We start from the raw sequence: 20718 nt of genomic DNA on the forward strand, positions 1-20718 counted from the left end.
TGATGCCAAGCCGTCCCAGCATGCCCACTCTTGGCACACGCTGCAGATTATCTCTAAAGCAAGATGCGCTGCTGCGTATGCGCTCAGCCATGCTTACAGCCATGTGCAGCCACAGCCGAGACCTGCGCCAGAAATCCCGACCAGTGCCAACTTACCCCTTGACCTCCCCATCCCTTGCACACACTTGATCGCGTTACCACGAGCTCACTCCCCTCCCCCCTCTTTCCCTTTAATGGCGCAGGAAGGCGGCACTCGTGAAGCCACCATCTTTCTTTCTCACCCTCACACATTTTCACTCGCACTTAAGTGCGTGGGGCACGATAGGATCTTATTGCACTTGGACTTCATGCCAAACATGATACGGCTCCACTTCAGTGGTTGGTGGCTCTTGTCTCGCTCTTGTCGCTAGTCGGGCAACTGGAGAGATGCGTTTGCAAGTGCCGCTTGTAATTCAGTCATTTGATGATCTGCGTGGGCGAAAGTTTCCATCTATTGTCTCCACATCCTTTGCAGAGGAAGTAAAATTTCGTTATATTGAAATCGTATAGAAAAACACTTCATTATATCAAGGTTCTAAGTACAGTGAAACCTCGTTAAAGCTCGGAAGAAGTATGTACTAAACGGTAGTACTGTTGAACCGAAATAACATCAGATCGCCCACTTACCTGTCGAAAACAGAACACGGAACTCAGAGAGAGTGTAATGAAAGGGGAAAAAAGCATGCAGTATTTATTCACTTCAAGTGACAAAAGTGTTATTTTCATTTGATGCCGCGGCGGCCTAGCAAGACTACAGAGGCCTCAAACTTACTGAAGCTGCGTGCCAGCTTTTCAGCCAGCCCCCTCTTCTCGGCGAACACTCACATGGCAGATCCCTCGTTGACGTTACGTATTCTCTGTGCATGTGCACAGTATTGCTGCAGAAATCCCGAGGCGCCTTTTTCATTGCCGGGTGCTGTTCTCGTCGCAACGATTGCATTCATGAAGCTGACGTAACGCGAAGCTTCTGCCACTTTCGGGCCTGAATCGCCCGTGCTGTCCCTTTCTGTGTCGTCCTCATCACTGTTGCTACTCGACACTTCGGCAGCGACAAAGGCAACGATGGCGAAAAGTCGAACTTCGTAGCCGACATCTCTTCGCGGTCGCAGCAGGGCTGCTGAGCAACTTCTTCGCATTCCAAATGCCCCACACCATAGTCAACAGCAGATCCCTGTTGCGCACCAGCGCCGACTTCTTCGTGTCACTCTTGATAGCACGGACCATGTCTAATTCTTCTTCTATGCTGAGCACCCGGCATCTTTTTTATCCGAGATTCGGCATGACGCAAGTCCTCGCTTGCATGATGCCCCAACGCTCTCTCATAGAATAAAGAACACTCTCTGGCACGGCATCGAAATGATGTTGATGTTGATGTGGCTTCACGTGCAAACGCATAGGGTGCTTGAAGGCCGTTGTTCTGATCTCTGAGGCTTCTTCTGCCGGGCTGCCCGATGGAGACGACGCACCGCCGTGTTTGAGCGATGAAAAGTGGAAACGCTACGTTTTAACCGATGCGTACGCAATAAGCTGGTACGGTTTATGCAGATACAAAACACATTATATTCAATGGCCGCTGAGTCGGGGATTTGACTTTACTACTTTTAAAACGAAACTACTGTTTAAGCGGTGTGGGGATGCGTGACTCTCATGCCTCCCCTGGGATCTAGTTTTCCCGCATAGCTCGTCTCCTGCAGGGCGGCTTCGCCCGTCGCGTGGCCTGGCGCCCGCGGCGGTCGGAGTGGTTGAAGCGCAGTGCGAGAGATGGCGCTAGTGTTGCGCTGCGGCGAGGTTACTTGGGCGCCGGAAGACAAGGCGCTGCCTCTTTCCTGGCGGGTCGGCAAACAGCGTGGACATTCCGTGCGCGCGCGGCGGACCATGCTTCTGCGAGACCGTCTCGCGTGGCCGCCTTGGACACCATTCGCGTGACCGTACACGCGAACGACCAGGCGTTGGGATCCAACATGGGGCGAACATATTCGCTCGCTATCCAGTCGCTCGGTGAGTCTGACTTCTAGATTTGTCGTGCGCCCATCGGCATGTTTTGTGGATAGCAACTCGGCTAGCAGGCATTGATCTATGAAAGGTGCAATAAATGCCCTTGTGACTGTTTGCACTACTGTGTTGTCGTTCCTTTGTCCCAAGAGTACGGAGGAGAACCCTATATCTCCCACAGCGGGTACGGTTTAACAAGGTTTTACTGTAAATGCTTTGTGGACAAGAGGTAAGGAAAAGTTAAATATTTCGTTATATAGAGAATTTTGTGATATTGAAGTTTGTTATATTGAGGTTTAACTGTACTTTTCCAGCAATAAATATGTTTGTTAACAGCATGAAGCTGACCATTAATTTTTACAATGCATGCCTATGGAAGGCAAACTAGAGGGAACATGAATGTATGTGCTGACCCATTATTCAGTGTTCCCAGTATCTAGTGCCATGCGGATTATGGGCCCAGTGTCGTGTGCTGGATGCTGGGACAGTAGGCAGGTGCGGCATACTGGGAGGCGCGCTGAGTACTGGTGTAAAAAGAAGGTCTAGCACATAAAATATGCGGTGCCTGACCACAGTATATACTTTCTTTTAATACAGAACGCAACAGAGAGCATTTTAGTGCAATAAAAGAAATTAGAAGAAAGTAAAAATAAAGATTGTTACCACCAGGATTCAATTTTCTGACCTACAGATCCCAGACCCAATACTTTATCAGCAGGCCACGCCACCAGATGGCAGGGTGTGAATAATTTGCTGTATCAAGAGCCAGGGGCAGTTTAAGTTTCTCTTACGTGTCTCCCACAGATATGGTAGATGCACAATCGCCCTGAAACTAAAACTTACGCCTATATAAGACAGAAAAAGTTGTCCGTGTTCAATAAATAGTACGCTTGGAAGTGCCACAATTCCAATTTTCGTTTGCGATTGGTATTTTAACTTCGAAAGAAGTTATAAATGAACCACCAACCCGGGAAACCTGTATGGGCTGTTACTGCTGATTTTGATAGCTGTTTTGTGTTCTTCGAGCAATGGATATACAACATTTTCTTCATTCAATGATTCATTTCAATTGACACGTCTGTCTAGTCACATATCTTCGTCAGAGAAACATAGGATTGCGCTGGCAGCCTTCGGCGACAGCACATATACCTGTGTTTATAATGCACCACATCGGCACTCATTGCTTCTTGTGATGACACTGTAGATAAGAAAAAAATTTTTTATTTAGGAACACCAATGCGAAAACTGAAATATAGAGTGATTTATCCTTGTTAGACTTGATTCCTGAGCCCAGATGGACCGATAGCTTGTAGACGGACTCGGCAGGTACACTAGGCCTAAGTACCAGTGAAAGGGAACGATCTTGGTGTGGGTACCGGATGATTGCTAAAATGTGTGTATTTGTGTGTTTGTGTGAGTGTGTATTTTATCTATTATATTTTAGTACACTAGGGAAAGTGGAAGCGCTCGAATTGCCTCAGCTTTGTTGTCAGTGCGATGTCAATCAGCGGCAGGCTTCCTATCCTGGGAGTGCACCCAAACGCAGCTGAACGACTTCTGCGTTTCTTGTCGACTCCACAACATTGCGACCACAGCAACAACTCGCAGTTATCAGTTGCATAGAAGCTGCTAAAACGAGGAGTCATCTGCATTTGCTTGATTTCGTCAAGAATATAGCTACCCACCCAGTCAAAAGGGAAACGCAAAAAACAAAAGTGATTTTCCGTGTCAAATACGTATACATAAAACAGGGCAAACACCATGAAAGGTGTGTAATCATGCACCTTTATTCTAAGCTGCAACACAATATAGACTTTCATGACCAGAAGATATAGCATTATTTAGGACAAGATATTAGTATCTAGCAATGAATATTAAACAGAGCCTACACTCCTTGAGTACTGGAACCAGTGCGGCACAAACGCAACCAGCGCAGTTGCCAGTGCGAGCCAGCAAAATGCAGCAAGAACCAGCGCACGTACAGCGCAAAGCCCCAGCATCATATCAGTGAAACCAACATGTCGTCCAGTGTGACCCAGCTTTTATCCAGCGTTCTCACTGGTGTCCAAGCGACTCCCAGTGAGCGCCAACAACCCTAGTGTGATCCCAGTGTCAAAAAACGAGCTGGTTTCACACTGGAAGGCACTGGAAGACGCTGGTTTTTGCAATAGAGGAGTGCTTGCTGTCATGTTTCTAATAAATCGCTAGCGGTGTTTTTCATGCTGAATTTTTCAGGCTGGTTACTGGGATTTGATAACAGAGAATTTGTCTGAATTCATGAATATATACCAAGCAACTATGTGTCAATCTATTCAACTATTGTGCTGTGCTTACTCTTGAGAATCAGTGCAACAGCTTGATGTTATGGAGGTTGAGCTAAAATGCTTAAGCTTAATGTTTACTGTAAATAAAGCCACTCGCCTGTCGCTACCATGCGCAAGCTTAAGAATAACTAAAATACTCGGGTGAAAGAGATAGAAAGGGCTAATTAAGTTGGTTAACATGCTTGTACAGTGTTCCCATATTATAAATATGTTGTCAATGTAACATAGGTGTGGGGTTTTAAAGGGTAGGATTTCAACAGGTTTGCTTCAAGTTGTCCCATGAAGATGTTCGCACACGTAGGAGCGAATGGTGTTCCCATGCTAGTGACGAAAGTCTGCAGCTAGTGAATAGAATCGGATTCGAAATAGTTGAGCGTGAGAACTAACCTAAGGAGTGACAGGTAAACTTCAGGAGCGTGGCTTGGGGATTAATTGCAAAAGATTTAGAAACTGCTTCAATTCCTTCACTCATGGGTATGTTAGTGTAAAGGGCAGAGTATTAAATTTACTGCTCACCACTCTCCTAGTCAGATCAACTTCCTCTACATGACGGCCTACACAGAAAACGGAAAACTGAGAACAAGACTTTACAGGAAGTCTACGGACAGCCAGCAATATTTAGACTACAACAGTCATCACCCGCGAGACGGCAAGCAAGGAATTTATGGCGGAAAAGCGAAATGAATAAGAAGGATCTGCAGTGAAGACCACGATTATATCCACCACCTAAATGACCTTAAAACAACGATAGCAGAAAGAAACAATCCACAAGTTCCTCTTGATAGAGCTTATGATGTCGTGTCAAGATTGGAGAGAGTCGGAATTAGCGAAGAAACAGCCTACACCAGAATCTGACAGACCGCCAGCCTTTATAACAAAATATTCTAATGCACTCCCAAACACTAACAACATGCTGTTTATGCTGTACATACGCGGCACGTATCCACCCTGGAGGCGTGCCTTGAAAATGGGTAAACACGAGTGACGATCTACGCTGCTTTTCAAAACAGCCCGAGACAGTCGTACATGCGCTGCTGTGAACTCAGTTTGGTTGCATTTCCGTCCTTTGGCACTTCGTATGTGCCCTCTTTTTACCGTGACAGGGTAGGAAGTGTTCGTTGTAGCGGTGTGGCGATTTAAAAAAATTTTTGTTATATCTAAAAGCAGGTTCCGCAGGTAGGGTTGGAAAATCGTAAATGCACTCAAATGTGGTCATTATAATTGATAGATTGTTATAAGTGGGTTCAACTGCATTATGAAATAAAGCATCCGGAAAAGAGTGAGGAGCAGGCTTCTATTGAAAAGAGCAGCTTGAGAAAAGGTGACTTCGCGCTTCACTTGCGAGATTCACGCGTCACGCACGATTGCAAAATTTGGCCAAGATGTTCACAGCAGCGTGTGCTATCTGCGGCCTGTGTTTTTTCAGGAAGCCCGAGGGGTGGTTCAAGGGTGCCTTCCAGGTGCACTTTTATTTTCTTACTTTAAACCCATAAATATTGGGTGCGCATTAGGTTCAGGGGAGCGTTAGAATCGGGTAAATACGGTATATTTATTCGCATTTTTTACAGAATTGAAAAAGAAGCAAGGACCCGCGATAAAAAGTTGTTCATGTGCCAGTTTGACAAGACCTCTGCTTTCCTCTGCACTTTTACTTTGCACATAGACATCTTAATTTTTCGTATTGATTACATGAGAGAAAGGGTGCTATAGAAATCCTGCCACTCAAAGAAAGTGTTTGGTGCCCTCCTCCTTTTCCCAGTAAGAGACAAGCATCATAACTTCTCCCTTTTGTTAGGGTCACAAGTGCATAGTTTTACAAAGAGAAAACTTACCTTGAGCTTAACCTCATCATCAGGGTTGTCATCAATGATGGCTTTCATTTCAAGGCCGTTCTCAAACGCACAAGTGACGTGGTAAGCCCGCTTGCAAGCCTTCACCTGCAAGAACAGTTAAGAGGGGATACAGCTCTTTGAGGTGAAAAAAAAAATCTCGAAAAAAAAAACAATTTTTTGAAAATGACATTTTCAATACCTACAGCTACTATACTTTACTTCGCCATGTTTCCCGTGTCGCAGAAGAGCATTTTACCCACAATATCAAATTATAATATCACTGTGAGCTGAATTCCGCCAAAGACAACTCTTTTTACCGCGGCGCGTTGGTCTTTTTCTACGCATGTGATGAAAAGAGGAGCTTCCACACTTGAATTTCCCGTCAAAAGTGGCTCTGCAGGCTCGCCAGTGACGTTGAAATCCGGGGATAAAAAAAAAAGTCCAAATGCGCAATCCCATTTATCGACTAGCACACGTGACCAGAGACGTGTGCTGTGATTGGCTGCGCTAGGTTCCTGTCGTCTGCTCTACTCCGCAGGCGATATGACGGCGCGTTTCGTAGGTTTGTGACAAGTGCGCAACAATGTCCAATCCACCGGAGAAGTTCGCTAAGGGGCACAAGTTCGGCAAAGAGAAGAAGTGATCAGCTTATAACTTTTAAAAGCATTCCATTCCTTCAGGAAGACATCAAGAATAGTCCGCCGCCAGTCGCAAGTGATGCCAAAGTCCCAGACAGTGGCTGCGTTCAGCATAACACTGCAGTGCTGCAGCATGCACATTTGCTGCAGAGGGAGATGAATGCCCATAAAAAGCTTCAAGTTCTTGCTTCAACGCGAGCAACAAAGCGGAAGTTGGATTTCCTCACTCACACCGACGACGCTGCGACCGCACCAGTCGACACCGAGGCAGGCTTTGCTATCGTCAGTTTGAACTCTGCGAACGCACTGATGTCGTTTGTCAAGCGTAAGGTGTATGGCGGTAGCATCACAGTAGGCAAAAGCTAACGAGAATGTGGCCCCGCCATAAAGATCGTTATCATGTGCGCATGCTGCGGTGATGTGTCGGCGTGGAGCTCACTCCACATGAACGGCAACCAGAGGTGCAAACCGTTCGTTGTGAACGATCTTGCCACGCATGTGATGCAAGCCATCAGGAATCAACTAATGGCATCAAACAATGTTTTTGCCACATTTGGGTAGCTGTAGTCACAGCGACTACATTCTTGGTGGCTTTTAGCTTTCACTGCAAAATATCGCAAAATCTTTTCTTGCACTTTTGATTAAAAGTGAATGTATTTCTTTTTTTTTGTTGTTTTGTTTTCTCAAAACACCCCATTTTTAAAGACTTTTTGCTGATTTGCGGGCACGATATCTCTGCCTTCAAGGCAGGCAGAGCCATAATTTTTATTGTGGCTCGTAGCTGAGTGTGCAAAGCACACAATGGTAAGAACAGGTTTCAGAATTTATGCTTTAAAATTTTTCAGTTCTGCTTTAGATCAGACAGTAGGGCACCCGTATTTGGAACAGTAAAGATTAAATTGTTATACAAATACTAAAACGTCATATAAAAAAAGTATTCCTACCATTGTGTTTATGTTTTCTAGTACCTAGGCACGTGCCAATATGAATTTTTGTAGCGCGGTTATTTTTCTATTGTTTCTGCTAATTATGAACAATGAATTTCATTTCTTTTCAGAACTAAATGGCCTATTGGACAAAGAATCAGACATTCGAAATCGGCACAGAAATCTCAATAAGGCTGTAACGTTTCATTAATATTGACGAAAGGAATGATGAACATTACTTCAATAGCAGTGTCCCCCCTTAAGAGATGCTTTTCACATGCAGGGTACCACTGCAGCTGAGAAAACAGTTGTTAAAGAACTGATCATTTTTGCAAGTGTGATGGCACAAGCAGGACAAAAGACGCAGAAGGCAATTGCAACCTGCTGAGAAAAAAGCAGCACTTATGCTGAGAGCCTAAGCTTGAGTTTCAGAATAAAATTCAAAAGACTAGATTAACCTTCACTTTCACTTATTATAATCAACCTCTAAGCAGGAAATTTATGAAAATAGACTTGAAAGAATGCTTTATCAGTTCAAACTGATTTAGTGTTTGACTTAAGTGTCCCTCGAAGGCACAACGTGCACGAAGTTTAGAGCTATCAAACTCTCTAATTGATGAGAGAAAAAAAAATAGAAGGAAGAGAGAACAAAGAAAGCCTCACTTACGGAACACTGAATGCAGGCGCCGATCCGCTCTCGACAAAGGCAACAGGTCAGGGCCCAACGACTAGGCTGGAAAACATGATTGCGAACAGCAGCACAGATGTAAGACAAATTTAAATAAACAATAAAATAAACAAGTAAGCAAATGTCGGCTAAGACTCACCGGGATCTGAGAGATTTTCATAATGGGCTCCATCTTCTCAACACACCCGATACTAACTTCAGGAATCCACAATGCACAGCTCACATGAGCCCACTTCTGGCCACTCCTGAGGGGAATGAATGTTCCTGCTTAGTGTGTTTACAGTTGACACAGCAGCTTACATCAACAAAGCTATCGGGTCTGGACACTCTCTTCCTCCCTATCGCCGTCATCTTTCCGTCCCTTCTCCTCCTTCCTCATGCTGCTGATCAATATTCAGGTGTCACGGGCTAGACAGTTACAGTGAGTGCAGCAGGCTTTCCGCTTATCTGTCACTCAATATTGCAAGTATTTCGAAAAAACCATGCATAAAAGCCATTCATAAAAACCAGTTCTAAAAGCCATGTACCAACTACCCTGGCAGCAGACGTTACTGAACTGTAAGTGAAGTGCAAGAAACAAGGACAGAAGGAGGGTACAACACATCCCCCCCCTTCCACCCACGTTTTTGTGCTTCACTTGCAGCTACGTCATATCAATAAGGCCCAATTTCTACTCTTCTCTATCAACCCATCTCTTTCTCATGAGAATGACAAGGATAAAATTTGAAATGAATCTGATTCAGCGACCCGTAGTTCACAAAATCAAAAACACAATGATTGGGAAGAATGCGGGAGCAACAGCTGTTTCAACACTTTCAGAAACAGGACAAAAGAAGAACACAGACGACACACATGTTTGGTGCTACTTTCAACGAGTACTTAATTTGGGACCACAGCATACATATACACCCTTCTCACTCCTGCAAAAGAACATGTGCTCCGAGCAACCTGATAGCGTCTCTTGTGTCAGAACGTGTGAATACAGTGAAAATCAGAAATCCCATTAGAGCGAACCTCAGATTAATGATTTTTTTAAATTAGCAAACTTTTTCGAAAATCACCTCCCCCCCCTCCAAGTGCCCATTGGTTGAATGTAAAAATCTTCCACTACAACAAATTTCAGAATACCAAATTTTTCAGAATAACGCACCGAATTTCATCCTCATCGTGTCTTAATAACACTTCACAATACGTAACGAATTTCGAACGCAAGAATCTGTTCGCAATGGCACAAACGACAACAAATGCTCCAAATGTGCCACTACCATCATCATCAGTATGCTTGCCTATATTTCTCTAGGCTCCTGCCCTTCTTTAAACGCGCGTTTGCCCTATTGGCATTAGCTGCGCCTCGCCGGCCCTCGCCGTCTTTGTTCCGCCAACTGGGTAGCTCGGCAGGTTTGTCAGAGGGCTGTTTGGCTCGCTTTAAACATTACACGTTCGTTTCTACTTTCGCGATGAGCACTGGAAGCAGCACGAAAAAAAAAAAGGCGGAGGCAATTATCTTTGCAAGAAAAGGTGGATATTCTTTCTCAAGTGGACACTGGAAGAAAGCCAATCGACATTGCAAAGGTGTGGGAGATTGAAACATTTCTTCAAATAAACATGCATTCATTTCCGAATACTCGGTGCTCTTTTCCGTGCTTTTAAACATTAACGCGTTTGCAGATGTGTTCTCAGCAAAGGTAGGCGACTGCTTTTGTTGCATTTACAATTTTGCATGAGAATCAGATTATTTCAATATTATTATTTTTCAATATAAAAGATTTTTAGCGGTCCCTTAAGATTCGTTGTATCGAGATTTGATTGTAGTGTCAAACGTATGTGTCGCCTGTGTTCTTTTGTCCTGTTTCTGACATGCTACGCCTTTTGCCTCCATCATGGTATACCAACAAGCCCAACGTGCAACTGTAACCAAGATAGTGCATCAACAGCAAAAGCATTGATGAAAATAACAATATTTAAAATGTGTTGCATACATATTGAAACAATTATGATTGCAATTGTGATGCAATTTTGAATACGGTATTTACTCGCATAATGATCGCACTTTTTTTGTCAGAAAAATTGACGCAAATTTAGGGGTGCGATCATTACGCGGGTTAAATTTCCCGCGGAAAAAAAAAATTTTTTTTCGCCTCATGTTTGCTGCGGGATGCGAGATTGCGGGTGCGGGACACCAAAACAAAAATGGCGACCGGCGGAGCAAGCCGAACGCGATTTTTTTTTTCTTCTCGTGAGTACATTACGTGTATTGAAACAGTTTCTTCCGTATCAGTGATGAATAATATCGTTAATTTCGGCAAGTTTGCGGCAGTAACGTAGCCATGTCCACTTGGAGGGGACAGAAACAGGTGGGCGCGCTTAGCTGCCAGTGACATAGAAATGCATGGCTGACATGCTGCGGAAACTGCGGCATCTGTCTTCACTACTATCCCAATACGGCACGTTTCCGCTAAGGGTGGGCGAATATCTTAGCTGTGTTACAAGCGTCGGCGTATGAATAGGGTACACTTTTAACGTATCAGAGTAAACGTGACTACTATCATTGCCGCCCGCGATTTGTTGCGTGCTCACGAGTGCAAAAGCAGATGAAAAGAATCGAAATGCGCCTTTATTGTTTTTGTTGACATCAACCATTATAAAGCCAACCCATAATAAAGGCGATTTTAGTTGTACCTCATTTTGTCATGGAAGTGCGGAAAGTGATGAAAGTAATGAAATGAGGCGTCTGTTTGGTACGTGCAGGCCGCTCGGCTTGTCTTGAAGAGTCGTTCGCGTAGCATTCGACAGATGGTAAGCGCGATCATTATTAGCTAGACTTAGCACACGAGATATCGCTGCGGCAAGTTCGGGGTGCGATCATTACGCGGGAAATAAAAAAAATCGAATTTTGACGACAAAATTTAGGGGTGCGATCATTACGCGAGTGCAATCATTATGCGAGTAAATACGGTAACATGTGCAAAATGTTTTAGCAAAATGACTGGGAAGGTAGATGGTTGGGTGTTTTTTTACTGTGTCAGTATGACGTATGTAGCAGGTTCACTTCTTTCATTAATTTTCACGTCATGCCCCAGGCATAATCTTCAAGTGTCTGAATAAGTGCTTTTCAAGCTTTTCAAAAGACCACATAGTTGATGTCTCACATTTGATATTCCTGTAGTGAGTTTTCATGGGGAGTCCACATTCTGCACACTTGACAAAACTCACTAAAGAATTGAAAATTCATCTTTTCTACAGTTGTACACTTTCCACGACACTGAAGATGCAAGAAATGTAGTAAGAGTAAGTTTTCAATCAACAGAATAAAGTAACACCTGAAAGGGTTAATACAGAGCATTAGTATAGTTTTTCTGCCATTAGATGGCCCGACTGCCCCATCAGCGATGAGATTCTCCAATATTCGCTTCTAGGTGGAGGCACTGCTTAGTCATGATGTTCAGAGAAATACAGTGCAGTCCACTTATAACGATATCGATAAAGACGAAAAATATGATCGTTATAACCGATGACCGCTATATCTGGACTGCAGTTATCAAAAAAAAAATTTTTTTTTAAACGCGTTTGCGCTCTTTACCTTTGCAGCTCTGAACTCGAATTCGCTACTTGCTCTAAAGAATAGATTATGTATACAGTAGGCCGTGAAAAACAAACTTTATTTCTAGCGCCAATGACCGTGTCAAGGATTAGGCGCGCCGAAATAGTCCGAAATCTGCACTTGCTTTTGCGGCAGCTTCAGCTTCACAACCGCGGTGTGCATGGATTCCAGCTGCTGCGCGAACACTGGCGGCAATCCTTTAGCATGCATAAAATCAATTAAGGAGTCAATCGACGACAGTGCACTTTGCGTGGACATCGTGGTCGAGGTCAAGGAGCCACTGTCGATCTCGTTGTCACTGTCGCTGATGCCGTCGCCACCGTCGCACAACTTTGCGTCTGTCGAGACAGCACATCTTCGGCGATCGCCTCGTCGGTGACCTCATCGCAGAAGGAGGCAGCACTGTCTGCAGTCAAAAACTCCTCCTTCGACACACCACCTGTGTCACCAGTAGGAACGAGCTCCCAGAGCTCGGTTATGTCAGCGACTTCCACCGGGTCGGTCTCAGCGGGTTGGGGAAGTTCGTCCTTACGCAGAAAGCCCGCCTTCTTTAAAGCCATTGGCGATGAACCACTGGTAAAGCGCCTCTTCAACATCGGCGTACAAGGGGTCTCTAACCCCTTTTCCGCTGATCGGAATGGCCGCTGATAGCTCCTGCCTTCACAATCGCGGTGCTCCCGGTTTTCAAGATGGTTGATATCGTTAACTGGACGAGCTCATACTTCTTCACGAGGGCGCTCACCTTGAAGCCGCATCGAGAGTCCTGCAAAATATCCATCTTCGTGTCAAGCGACACAGCTTTGCGCTTTGTCGGCGCCATCTTCGAACTGGGTTGAACCGTTGGTTGCACGCTGCTTCGGTGGCGTCAGCCTGCTATCGCGAGAGAGACGCGGGACGGGCGCCACCGCACCGCTTTGCTTGTCGCTTCTTTTTTTCTTTTTCTCTCTTTCGGAGCGACTGTGGCCGACGCGCATGAAGCAGCTAGCGCCATCTTGTGGCGCGCTGCGCCAACGTTGGCTGCGCCTACTCGTGCGCGGGCGGGGCGAGACGCGCTGCGCGGTAATGGCGGCAGATACGAACTTACGGAGGTAAACATCGCCTCGTCTCGACATCGTTCGTTTCAGGGAACTAAGCAACGCAAACGTTACGATTATTTGGCACGGAAAACGCCGTCCAGACTGCAAAATTTTGATCGTTATATCCGATATGCGGTGAATAACCTATCGTTATAAATGGTTTTTTTCCCCATAGACCTAATGCATAAAATGACACTCTCATGTCGACCCATCGTTATAACCGATATATCGTTATATGTGGTATCGTTATAAGTGGACTGCACTGTATAGCCAATGGCTGCTTTTCTTTAATTATCATCAGTGTGTAAGAATAGATACGAAGAGTGGTGGTGATCATTCACAAATCCCTCACAACCAAGAAAACCCATTCACAAAGAACCTGCTAGTGAGGTTAAATAGTAATCATTTAAAAGCATGCACATCTATGGCACACTTAGCCCCACTTCACTGACCGTGTGCTCTTCATGGCACCACCTCTGGTGGGGCACAGCACGCAGGGTGGCCGTATGCCCAGGGCACAGGTCCGGCACACCCACGAACCTTCCGGGATACGCTGGATGCCATAGCAGGCTTGGTGCACACACAGGTCACACTGGTCGCAGAAAACCATTTCGTTGCCTTCCTCTGAGTCCGGCTGGAAGAGAGCAAGACGCAAGCAGTTCAGGACAGGAACAGCGCTCACTGGCCTGACCTCAAGAGGCCGGCAAGGCAGTGCCTGTAGACACTAAATAGAAATACTAAATCACTCTAGACTGGTAGGTGTTGATTCACAATTATACTGATGTTAATTTATGGTAACAGGCCGATTATTAAAAAATAAAATGAAGGTCAAAGTTAGATTTCTAGACTTTTGCAACGAGATACAGTAGAGCCTTGTTCATACGTCTTGGAAAAAAATACAAGAAAAATTGTACTAATCGAGAAAACATACAATCCTAAGTGACTCGAAACTCAACTGTAGTTGACATCTACTAGATGTGAAGCGTTGCGTGAATCACTGAGCACAAGGCACAAGATGCCAATGCAAGTCTAGCTGGTGGGGCTTCAGCGGCCCAAGGCATGTTTTGTTGTTTTCCTATCGCGTAGCGTTCTAAGATAACGAAAGGGAAACCGAAACGAATATGAGCTGGTGGGCGACACTGGATGGCACCAAAGCGAAATATGACGCGTTTTGATTATCGCCTACTAAATGCGCCCAGTACGCTACAAACTGCACTACACCACACGCACTGTAAAACAGATAGGCGAAGACAGGTGAATATGGTTGGCAGGGATAGCTATGCATGCAGTGTGCGATGACACCAGAGAACATTTGCTGGTACCAGAATAACAAGCAGAGTGCGCGCCAGCATTTTCACATGACGGGCGGGCAAGTATTGTGGTGAAGCTGCCGCTGCAGGTGGCTATACTGGGAGCGAGCTCCACCACTGGAAATGTTGGTGCTGCCGTTGGCGTGACATGGAATGAAGGATCGCGTGGACAGAGCAGCCGCGTCGGCTGCTTCGGAAGCGCCAAAGCAAGCTGAAAACGAAAGTTTGAAGTCCCACCTGCGCTGCAGGTCTAATTGGGGAGGTTTTCTCGCTTCGGGTGTCTGCTGGTCAACACTTGAAAGCACTATAATAGGTAGTGGCTGCCTATGAATGCGTCCAACATGGTAGGTTACCGCTTGGTGCCACAGTGCCGGACACACGCAATAGAGCTCGGTGTCAGCCTTCACACCTACACACATGACAAGAAGCTGCATGAAGCTTGGACCGTCAAACATAGAACTGGCAAGCAGCCGTCGGCTACAACTTAGGTGTGAAGCAAGCACTGCCGCAAGGAAGATTTCTACTACAGCGTTGGGGCTGTGATGTTCAGTGGGTAGTAGTAATGTAAAAATTTAATGTAAGTAGCAATGTAAAAATATTTCAGTACTAAAAACTTCCTAATACTGAACTTTTCAGAATAACGACTGGTACTCAGTTTCCATGTCATATTAACAACGCCGCAGTACTACGAACTAATATTCTGAAATCTGGAGATTCTTAGACTTCCGTGTATCTTTCAGGGCAGCCGAAACAGTAGGCTAGCAGACGCCCAGGCGCAGAAAGCGGACACCACGACGCACCAGTTCAAAGAACCGCAAAAAAAAGAACGTATTTTTTTTTTTAATACAGTCGAACCTGACCATATCAAACCCGTTTACATCGAATTATTCTATATATCGAACAATTTCTGGTCACGGTATAGTTACAATGAGTATATACTAAATTACGCAAAAATTACGCTTATATCGAACAAATATTGCAGTGACTCCCGATATATCGAATGTCAAGCGGCGGAAAAGTTCCCCCAGAAGTTGGCTTTCCCTCGCGGTAGCGGGGAAACCCGGCGGCGCGGCTGCATCCAACCGCTCTCCCTACCGTGACCGCTCCCTCGGGCTGTTCAGGCGAGCCGTCGACACTCCCCCTGTCGCGCATAGTGGAGTCTATTAGGCCACATCTTCCCTCTTTCTCTATCATCTTTCACTTCCCACTCCCTCTCCCCTGACGATGCTTCGCCGTGCTCCCTCATGGGTTGTAGAATCAAGCGTCCTTCCTTTCTTTAGATCACTATCTATCGGCACTCCCCAGCAAAGAATGATCCTGGCCCGCCTACAGCGCTTGCTCAGACAGCCAATCAGAGGCTCTTGTGCTCTCTTCGTGCAAGATGGCGAAAGTGCGAGTTCTCAGGCTGCTTTTCTGGTTTATCGTGTTTGTGCCTTGTGGGCCTTCTCCCGCAGTGTTGCCGTGATGAAGCGGCAGAATTCGCCTTTCGTCGTGAAGCTCTAAATCATAAATCGCGTCAAACGCGATGAGAAGTTGGATGTCCCCGCAGCGTGCAAGATTCCGAGGAGCACTCTCGGCACGGTTAGGGCTAAAGTGGCCAGACTCGCAACCCGGTGCCCGTGGCGCCCGACGCATACGCACGGCCGTGTACAAGGGGTTCTTCATACATGCCGGTTTGCATGTGCTCGGTGATGACTAAATTCTGATGAATGCGACGAAGCCGTTGCCGGTGTTGCCGAAGTTTGGAGCGAACTGTCAAAATTTCCGGGACATTCGAATCAACAATGGACGAGTTTGTGAGTGCAGATGATGGTGTCGCGACCACGGGAGAGCCCGGTAACGAAGACTACATCGCCGACATCGTACCGAGCACAAATGAAAGTAGGCACATTGAGGAAAGCAACTACGGTCCTTTGCCCATATCCTCCGAACTGATTGGTGCACTCGCATTAGTCCGGTGCTTCTGCGCGAATGCGAAAGGTTGCGGCCTCAGCTGCTCCGATTCCTTGGACAACGTGGGGAAGTGCGTGCGTCGCAGGCAGCGAAATTGCCCAAGCAGAAGAAAATTCAGGACTAATTTATGCGAAACTAAGCTAGTTTCTTCAATAAAGTGATTTTATAAATGGTATGTGCTTTTGTGACATTCAATTATTTAGCGGGCTTATATCGAATTATGCTCTATATCGAACTGATAGGCGTTTTTTTGCGAGTTCGATATAGCCGGGTTTGACTGTATTCCAAACTCGACGACGCATCGGGTTTCGCGAGCACTTGCTCCGCCCAAGCAAGCATGGCTCAGCAATGAAGGCACGTCTCTTCCTTCTTTCAACCTTCTTTCTGCAGCCGTAATAGCAACGCGTGCTGGCAAACGTAACCTCCGTATTCATGGGGAGTCCACACAGTCCCACTTTGCACTTTCCGACAGTGTGGTTTACGTGCACTTGCACTTTGGAATAGTTCAGGTGTCCACCTCGAGTGAGACAGTTGCTGTGTCCACAGCAATAAATGTGAAAACAAACAAACAAGAAACATTGCACTTTGGAAGCAACATGGAGCTTCCCTTTTGTCAGTATTTTCTCAGCGCCCCCACTAGTGCTTTGCGCGCATCACTCTTACTATACGGTGCTTCGGTGGTGCATGGCAGCGGAACCTATGGAATATAGCAACAGCGCCGGCCGAGAGCCAACAGCAATGTTCTTGTGGGTAGCTCAAATGGTGACAACTTATGAACTTATGAACTGATGGGTTGATGGGTGGAACGATTAGTTTTGGGGCTTTCACCATAACGACCTTTCAGAATAACGAACAATTTTTGGCGATCCTGTGTGATTCATTATATAGAGATTTGACTGTAGTGATATTTGCCTTGGATACGTCACTGGCATCCCCGCAAAACAGGTGTCGGCAATGTTGCCGACACCTCCTCGCAACTGAAACTAGCAAAGCCTAGTTAAACCAGAACTGACCGCGCGCAAACCCCACGAATGTGGTAGGACAAGCGAACCCCGGCAAGCCACTCTAAAGCTGCATTCCTGTGCAAGTCCCACCGCGTTGGTGTGGCTTGCCCAGTGTTTTGTTCATTCACGTGTTAGTGACACGGTCCCGGCGACCAAGTTGTTTAATATGCCGCCCTTATCATCCATGGCTCACGGCCGGCTCTTGCCATTGATAACCACTGATAACCTAGGCAGAGCGCTGCTATTACCACTGACGAAGTGTGAGAAAGAGTGGCACTCGAAAAGTCATCCCTAGAAATTGCGGTAGTTTGATGCACACCTTGACTGTACTTTCGTCCATCTGTGGCGACAGCATGACAACGGTAAAGATACAGACTGACCAGATTGTAAGTAAGCGACATATGTGCACAAACCATGCGTTGACAAACTTCAGCCTTATTATGGATGATACCTTTAGGGAATATTTTTACTTTCCTGACATTTCGCGTGACTAGTACCGGACACATCATCAGACCTGGCATAGTGCAAAGAATACCACTGATCGTACATGCTGAGGAGTCTGACGCTAGTCGCCCAAAATCCTGTGAAAGTGAAAGTATTCCCAAAAGTGTCCATTCAAGGACACACCACATTTTTTTAGCCACTTGTGGAATAAAGTCACTCGTTTTCCAACGAATTGGGATATTTTGAACTCCTGATTATTTGGACTTTTAGGTGGTCCCCACTGAGCCAGCGATGCACAGGTATCAGGAAGTTTGATTTATCAAGCTACTTCAGTCATACACGCACAGCAGCAGGCCACTGCAGCCACACAGGCATGCTTCAGCACAAGATCGTGTTGTTTTTTACCAGGATGTCGCAGGAAATCTCGATTGGTGCAATATAGTGCAGGAGTGACAGCACTGCCCACACAGCTCAAACAATTTTTAACTTTAGTGTCCCTTTAAGACTAGGGACCAATATGAAAGCAATGCAATGAAACATTGTTGACGAATGCTTAGGAATTTGTACCATGCACAACTACAATGCACAAAACTTTTTAATTAACCTTTTGTATGAAACTTAACTCCTGGGAAGCAAAAGCTTGTCCTGCACCAGCATCAGGTGCTGCAGTGGACACAAAAGCAGGAATGCTACTTACTGAACGGCAGACATCACAGACCACGTCCTCATCATACTCAATGCCCAGCCCTTGCTCAGTCCGGATCTCTCTCTGAAGCTTTTCATAACACTGTAATACAAAATTAGGAAGTCAACACAGAGAGAATGGGATGACCGCATGAAATTGTACTAGCAAAACCATGCAAGGTGACATCAACTTTCAACAGTAAAGAAAGAAAAAACATTAGGAGACAAAGACTGAGACAAAACTGTATGCACATGTCAGACCTGATACCAAGGCAGGCTACCAGACCTAATGAGACCTGATCATGATACCAGACCTAATCAGACAGTACATTCTCTTCACGAGGAGGCGGAGAAAATAAATAATAAGAGAAGGCAGGGATGTTAACCAGAAATGCATCTGATTGGCTACCCTGCTCTGGGGGGACACTCTCCAGACTTTTAAATGAACAAAACATGACAGCTATGACATGTTTCGTGCTCTGCAATTTCTTTCAGTATATATACAGCAGGCAAAAGCATCGCCTTTGAGGTCGGTTTCTGTTACTGCAAAGCAGTGGTCAGAGAGGCAGGATTTGGGCACCACCTATTATAGCCTTTAAAGCATTTATCAGGTTGTCTTCTAAGCTACAACAGCAGCTACAAGATTGGCCAGAACTTGAGCACACACACGCAGAGGTGAGAGTAGACACTCACAGCACATATTTGCACCAATAACAAAGATACATGCCTCACCTGAGTCTCAAAGTCTTCCAAGATCATCTCCATGGTCAGTTCAGGCAAGGGTTCCAGGCCTGAATGACAGAAGGAAATTTTTTCAAAAAAGAAAAAGACATCTTTAACAAAGCGGACAATGTTTCCACACAGAAATACTCGACCAACTGCAGCCCACCACAAAAGCAAATATTAATTAATATGCTTGCATATTGTATGCATCTATCCTTTGTTCGTTTCCTCATCATCACAAACTTCGTTAATAAACTTTACCATATGTTGTGCTGAAACATGTATGTACTTCATTCGGCCAATGTCATTCGCTTCCCAAAATTTGAATGAAACTGATAGGATGACAAAGCCATAGGAATCTACATGCTACATGGCAAGAGTGTACATGCAAACAGGATGACCAAATAAGCTATGGAGCCAATATGTGCACGCAAACCACCTCATCAATATTGTGTAAATACTGAATATAGTTGAACCTGGAAATAACGAACTTCAAATTTAAAAAATTCTCAAAGTAACAATTTTTTTTATATTTCCCAATCTCTGCCTCAATGAAATCTTGTTATTTATATATTTTTTTTTTCCACAATTGAACAAGGTCATTTTATAATGCAACCCCAATTTAGCGAAGTTCTCGTGCGCCGCATGCACCTATCAGAGCCACCTTGACAGGCCTATCAGAGCCTTCTAAGTAGGGCAAACAGCACTTAACATACGCCCTTAAATAGACAAATTTTACCGGCGGCCTTCAATACATGGAGCAGAATGTACTGCTGCACCATCCGTAGCATACGTACGAAACACAGTTGGTGGTTTGATTTCATTGTGGATAGGCTGGTTTGCTGAGCACGTTTTCTTTTACCGGTAGTGGTCTGATCTCGTGTGTAGGGTTTTTTTTTTTTTTCTGTTCACAATGAGCGGTGCACCTCGCAAGAGAAAAGTGCCATGACGTAAATGCCAAAATCACTGCCGAAGTTATGCGCGGTGAAAAGAAGGCAACTGTTGCTGAAAGGTACGAGATTTCATTGAGCTCACTTTCAACCATTTTGAATTTGAAGGACAGCATCACAAGTGCCGTCAGTCCTGGTGGCTCAGGCCAAAAAAGAAAAAAGCTAAAGGAAATGGCTTACGTCGATGCAGAAAAAGCCCTGTACTCGTGGTTACTCGACATGTGTGCAAAAAACATGCCATTGGGTGGAGCCATCCTCCAGCAAAAGGCGCTTAACTTCGCAAACATCCTTGAGTGCAATGACCTCAAGGCCAGCAGCAGTTGGCTGCAACGAGTTAAGGAACGGTATGGTATTGTAGGCAAGGTGGTCAGCGGCGAGTCGGCAGAGGCGAATGTAATTGGAGCAGAGGTCTGGCTGCGTGATCGTGTCCCCGACATTTTGGCACGTTATGATGTCTCCAACATATTTGTAAGACTTTGATGAGGACTAGCTGGTTCATATATAGTACTGAGGTTGAAGAGCCCAAATTAAACAA

General features: G+C 45.4%; 1 protein-coding gene across 1 annotated transcript in view; it reads right to left on the reverse strand.

Moving 5' to 3' along the window:
* rno (PHD finger protein rhinoceros) overlaps window positions 1-20718 on the reverse strand; it is an 80572-nt gene that overhangs the window by 32470 nt on the left and 27384 nt on the right. The window contains exons 8-13 of the mRNA XM_050182829.3: window positions 19243-19301; window positions 18524-18613; window positions 13568-13749; window positions 8578-8683; window positions 8418-8483; window positions 6187-6291 (exon numbers count right to left, since the gene is read on the reverse strand). Of these exons, the coding sequence (XP_050038786.2) occupies window positions 6187-6291; window positions 8418-8483; window positions 8578-8683; window positions 13568-13749; window positions 18524-18613; window positions 19243-19301 (608 nt within the window). The remainder of the gene's footprint in view (window positions 1-6186; window positions 6292-8417; window positions 8484-8577; window positions 8684-13567; window positions 13750-18523; window positions 18614-19242; window positions 19302-20718) is intronic.

Source organism: Dermacentor andersoni, chromosome 4 (assembly GCF_023375885.2).
Source record: "Dermacentor andersoni chromosome 4, qqDerAnde1_hic_scaffold, whole genome shotgun sequence".
NCBI lineage: Eukaryota > Metazoa > Arthropoda > Arachnida > Ixodida > Ixodidae > Dermacentor > Dermacentor andersoni.